At 39.4% G+C, this 2,675-nt stretch overlaps 1 protein-coding gene across 1 annotated transcript in view; it reads left to right on the top strand.

The window, feature by feature from the left end:
- Positions 1–2,374: 2,374 nt before the first annotated feature.
- The window catches only part of si:dkey-117m1.4 (serine/arginine repetitive matrix protein 1), an 18,692-nt gene continuing 18,391 nt past the window's right edge, over positions 2,375–2,675 (top strand). The window contains exon 1 of the mRNA XM_031285863.2: positions 2,375–2,560. Within this exon, the coding sequence (XP_031141723.1) occupies positions 2,466–2,560 (95 nt within the window). The 5' untranslated portion in view covers positions 2,375–2,465. The remainder of the gene's footprint in view (positions 2,561–2,675) is intronic.

Below are 2,675 nucleotides of genomic sequence, written 5' to 3'. Positions count from 1 at the left end.
TACCAATAAAATTCCATTTTTCACTGGGGGGGCCCAACATTTTCTGGTGAAGAGCCAGATTTGGCTAATTGGCTGCTATTTGTTGCTTCCTAGCCTGCAGTTAGATTTTTATGTTTTAAAGATTGTATAGGCTACTCTAAAGTGGTTTAAATGTACAACACATTAAAGCCAACCTGTCTGAAAAAACCTGATCAAACCAGCTAAGTTTGACAGAATCCCTACCAGATCTGTCTACAGCTACAGAGTTGCAGGTTTTCAAACCCCCCAGTGTTCTCCAGTTGAGGATTCAGTGAAAGGTCCCAGATCAGCCAGTTTGGAGATTAGTCTGGAGATTACTAGGTTAAATGACAGGTTAAATTTAACCAATAAACAGCAATTTGATGTATGCAGAACATGTCTTCTATGGCTCTGTTGGGGCACCATGGTAAATTGTAAGGGGTTGGGATTTAGCGTTAAAGCATGACAGAGTAATTTGCCAGGCAGGGATCAGTCCAAATACATGTATTTGGGGTTTTCTATTATATTTTAAGACCTTACAACACAGCTACAGCCTGACAAAGCTGTCCCACATTTATCTATTTGCTTATTGTGGTCTGGCAATGCCACTGAATTAGTTTGAGATGGATGCCATTTAAAAAAGACTGTTCCATACATCTTTGATAGTTATCTCAATTATTTACACATTAACATGAATTTTCCTGCCAGTACGGAGGTATTTGTCACTTTACTCTGCTTCTGATATACCATCTGGACATACATCTCTAGCATCTTGCTGAACAAACCATGTACGTTATTTTCTGCAATAATCCAAATCCAATGGAAAAATCCCATTGGCTTTTTGTCAAGGGAACAGAGCGATGCTAACTTCTAGGTTGGCCTACAAAAATACATCATTCCTGCAGCACTCTATAATGCAATACACATTGTTGCAATATTTTACTGGTACCAAGCATATACTGTTTAAAACAGGGTACCAAGTATTGATGTTTGCCATTTGGACTATGGATTTTATATAGAAAGTTGCTATTTTCTCAAGCAGTTTTCTATAAAAATAATACATTTAAATGAATAGGAAGCAGATTTTTCTATATTATGTTCATCTTCTACTCTTTGAAACCTTTTCGTCTATGATTTTACATTTTTATGATGAAGCACATGTGTTAAATAAGGCTGTGCACTTGTTATTTTCATCTGATTTCCACAAAAATCATTGACATTAGAAGTAGTGAAAACATATGCAGCATCATGATTGATTTGTATTTTAAAAGAAGTGATTTTGTCATTCAAAAATGTGCTTCCCTTTTTGGGTATCACAATGAATCATATGATTTAGGCCTACTTGCAACATTGTGCAATGAGAAATGCCTTAATTATTGTTAATGTAAGTATCATATTGTGAATTACCTTCTGATTTTCATCCTTACAATGAAATGAAGGTCTTACAACATAAAATGTGTAAATTAGAGGTAAAGGAAATAGCTAATCAGTGTTACTGTAGTCTGCTTTCCCCAGTGATTAGCATTGCATTAGCAAACCAGAACATAATGTAATGTATGCCACGTGTCTGTTCAGCACAAGCCTTTCCCCCTTTTAAATCAAATTTTTGTTTTAGACACATACCTATTGATCAAGCCATTTCTTTTTCTTTTTTTTTTTAAATCTTCCCCAATTAAATGTTAAGACCTGAGTTCTTCTGTCTGAGTTCACCCCCCCTTAAAACATCCTAGCCATGTGTTTCAATTGCAAACCATTTAGGCCTACTAATTCTGTATACTATGTTCCCACTACAAAAAGAAAAAATAAAGAAAATGGTGCATAATTGAAACTGCCTAAATCAATTGATGCTATTGTGGCGTGATGAATCAAACAGCCCAATGCCTACTACACAAATCACACAATTTGTGGATAAAGATTTGTGTTAACCTGTTGATAAAATATGTTCTGCATATGCGTGTGTAAATAGTAGCCAGCCTACTGGAAAAAGCCTACCAGCCTCAGCCTACCTTAATGTTATTCTATTTAAAAGACAAACTTGACCTGAATGTTTCCCTTCGCCACTATTTTATTTTCATAATTTATTTTCAATTGGCGAGCTAATCACTCTTTTATAGAAACGGTCTACTTTTTTTCAGCTGCTTGGTGAGCGCGTCCATTCCTCTGTAGGGGTGGCCAACATCAATGTATTTATGAAAAAGTGGCCCATAACTTAATGTTTACTCCCGACAGTGCGGCCAGGTAAACCTATAGTTTGAAAATCACTCACTCGTTCCGCTTTGGCTCACTGAAAGGCACGATAGTCTACATAAACGGGTTTCTTTGTTGCCTGTCGCGCGCCGCGCCCCCCTCCGCTCCGCCGCGGTGGGAGCGGCTGGAATAACCTTGGTGTGAGCCAGTTGAGCGGCTGGAGAGAAGAGCGAGAGCCTGAACAGTACGGCGGCGGAGGATCAGCGATCGCTGGAGTGAACATGGCGGAGACCGTACGCTCGCTCTTCGACTACCGGGAGACACACTGCCTGGACAGCGACGGAGAAGGCATCAAACCGACACCGCCACTGCGGGGGTGAGGGAGTCAATTAACCATGACATATACGATAGTGAAAAACTGTTTCACGACAGTGTTTTCCTCCCCAATGACAGCGAGACTCGGGTGGGTGTGTGCGCGCATGTATGCGAAG

This window comes from Sander lucioperca, chromosome 4 (genome assembly GCF_008315115.2).
Source record: "Sander lucioperca isolate FBNREF2018 chromosome 4, SLUC_FBN_1.2, whole genome shotgun sequence".
Taxonomy (NCBI): domain Eukaryota; kingdom Metazoa; phylum Chordata; class Actinopteri; order Perciformes; family Percidae; genus Sander; species Sander lucioperca.
This window is presented reverse-complemented; position numbering and strand designations above follow the sequence as displayed.